The sequence below is a fragment of the Hordeum vulgare genome, chromosome 3H (assembly GCF_904849725.1).
Source record: "Hordeum vulgare subsp. vulgare chromosome 3H, MorexV3_pseudomolecules_assembly, whole genome shotgun sequence".
NCBI lineage: Eukaryota > Viridiplantae > Streptophyta > Magnoliopsida > Poales > Poaceae > Hordeum > Hordeum vulgare.
In genome coordinates, this window is record NC_058520.1 from 87,721,043 (window position 1) to 87,723,271 (window position 2,229).

A 2,229-nucleotide genomic window follows, 5' to 3' on the forward strand; every position below is an offset into this window, starting at 1 on the left:
CAGTGAAACGCTCGCGAACGCATCCGGACGTGTCCGCGGGCAGTGACCGGTCAAGCCTTAAATGCTCATTCTAGAATCGAATACCTCAAATTAGAAATCTCAAATCCATATTATTACATGCAACGTACACCTAATATTAAGAGGAGCTCGTTCGGCTCCACTGTGCCCATGACCGACGGCTCTGCACTCCTCAGTGTGTTGGTCCAGTCGCCGATAAGGTAGAGTAGGACATGGGACACAGACCGACTCACGTGAGCCGAGGCCCGCCGTCTCCCATGCCCTACTCTTCCTCCTAGGAACCCGGCACCCTGATGGTACCAGTAGACATGAGATCGATGATGGATCGATCCTGGGAGGAGCTCACGACGTCCACCATGATGTGGTCGGCGTTTGCACTGGTGCACCATTCGGGGTGTCGAAGAATGCAACTACGCTTCGCCAATGTCCACAGCCATGAGGGTTGTTGCTACGCATGGTGGGCACACCACACCATGTGCGTCGGACGGCGCCCATGGTGCGTCCTCGAGCTCAGTGCGTCAACGGAGGGGTCCGTGTTCATACGCCACATAGACTGCACTGTTTTCCCCCTTGGGTGTCTTCTGAGTGCACCTCTTACCCTATTCATGCTCCGGGGAATTATTAGTTTGTTGTAGTCATGTTGTATGTCGTGATATCCCTAGGAGGTACAGTTGCTCGAACTTTCTTTCTTACTGGCCCGATGACACGCATGCATGTATTGTGTTTTATCACAATTGCATAGATGGGATAGCAAATTTATGGGCCTTCAATAGCCGTCGGAGATTATTAGGGTCAAAGGATCTGATTGCCGACATGGGTTGTGCTCCTCGGTCTGCAGCAAGAGGACCTAGAGGGAGGGGAGACCGGTGGCAACCTTAGAGCATCTTCAAATAGATGGTTCAAAATTTAGCGATTCAAAACCGAAGATGTAAAATTTGGACCGTCAAAAAGTGTGTTTTGGAGCTTCGAAAAAAGCTCAACTTCAACAGATGGTCAAAATTGATGGTCCAAAAGAGCAACTTCAATAGATGGTCCAAAATGAAGATGTAAAATTTCTTAAAACGACAAACTACTAGTCCATTCAACATAGTTCAAACATCAAATTCAACATAGTTTCATACATGAACTTCAACTACTACTTCAAACTACTAGATAAAGTACTCCTCATCGTCGGAGCTGCGGAACTGCTCCCAGAACTCCTCCTTCTTCGGGTCATCGCAACCCTCCTCCTCCTTCTCCTCCGAGAAATCTGTCCAGTCCTCCTCGAAAGAGGACTCGATGGGGATCACCGTCGAGGGGTCGGCCTCGTCCTCCTTCTTCTTATGCTCCGCCTCACGCTTCCAGTAGTGCTCCAACTCAGCCTGGACGTACTTTGGATGCTCCCGAGAAAACCTCGCCATCGCCTCCTCGTCGGTCTCGCCCGCATTGACGACAACCGACGGCTTCTTCGTCGTCTTATTCTTCGTCGTGATCTCCTTCATCTTGATGCCTTGCGGCACAAGCATCTCCGCTTCCACCTGACTCTCGATCTCTGGGATGTTGAGGTGCTCCCGAGGCCTCTCGGCATACCACACCGCCATGTCGTAGGCACGCGCGGCCTCGTGGGCTAAGGGGTACGTGCCCATCCACCAACGCCTCCCAGCATCAGAGTACTCCACTCCCCAGTTACCGGAGGGCTTCTGCCTCACGCCGAAGAAGCCCGACTTGACCTTCGGCGTCTTCTTCGGCGCCATTGGAGAGCGGTGGAGCGGCGGCGGCGTGCGGCCAGAGCGGTGGCGGACGGAGCCGGGTGGGGCGGAGCTGCGGGGCGGTGGCGGACGGAGCCGAGCGGGGCGGAGCTGCGGGGCGGTAGGGACAGAGTCGGGCGGGGCGGAGCTCAGGGGCGGCGGACGGGGCGGGTCGGAGCTACGGCGGGCGGGCCGGGGCCGGGCGGAGTTGCGGCGGACGGACAGGGCGGGGCGGACGGGGCGAGGGCGTGCGCGGCGGCCGCGGTCGGATCCGTGGCGGGCGGGCGGCGGGGCAGCGTGGAAACAGCAGCGGGTTGTGGCAGCGGCAGGGGGGCGGCGGCGGACCGGTGGGAGGTCGCGGGCGGGCGGATGGGAAAGGAAATGAAGTGGCGGTTGGGCGTTCGTGGGCGGCGGCTGGTTTTGGACCAGATGCATCTCGTGACGTAAATTTGCACCACGAGGTGTTGCATTTTACATCACGAGG

General features: G+C 56.9%; 1 protein-coding gene across 1 annotated transcript; it reads right to left on the bottom strand.

Annotated features, from left to right (window-relative positions):
• Positions 1-1,166: 1,166 nt before the first annotated feature.
• Positions 1,167-1,751, bottom strand: LOC123441528 (ethylene-responsive transcription factor ERF010-like). Its single transcript, XM_045117925.1, has one exon. It carries the CDS (start codon positions 1,749-1,751, stop codon positions 1,167-1,169), a length of 585 nt encoding a protein of 194 aa, XP_044973860.1.
• Positions 1,752-2,229: the final 478 nt, after the last annotated feature.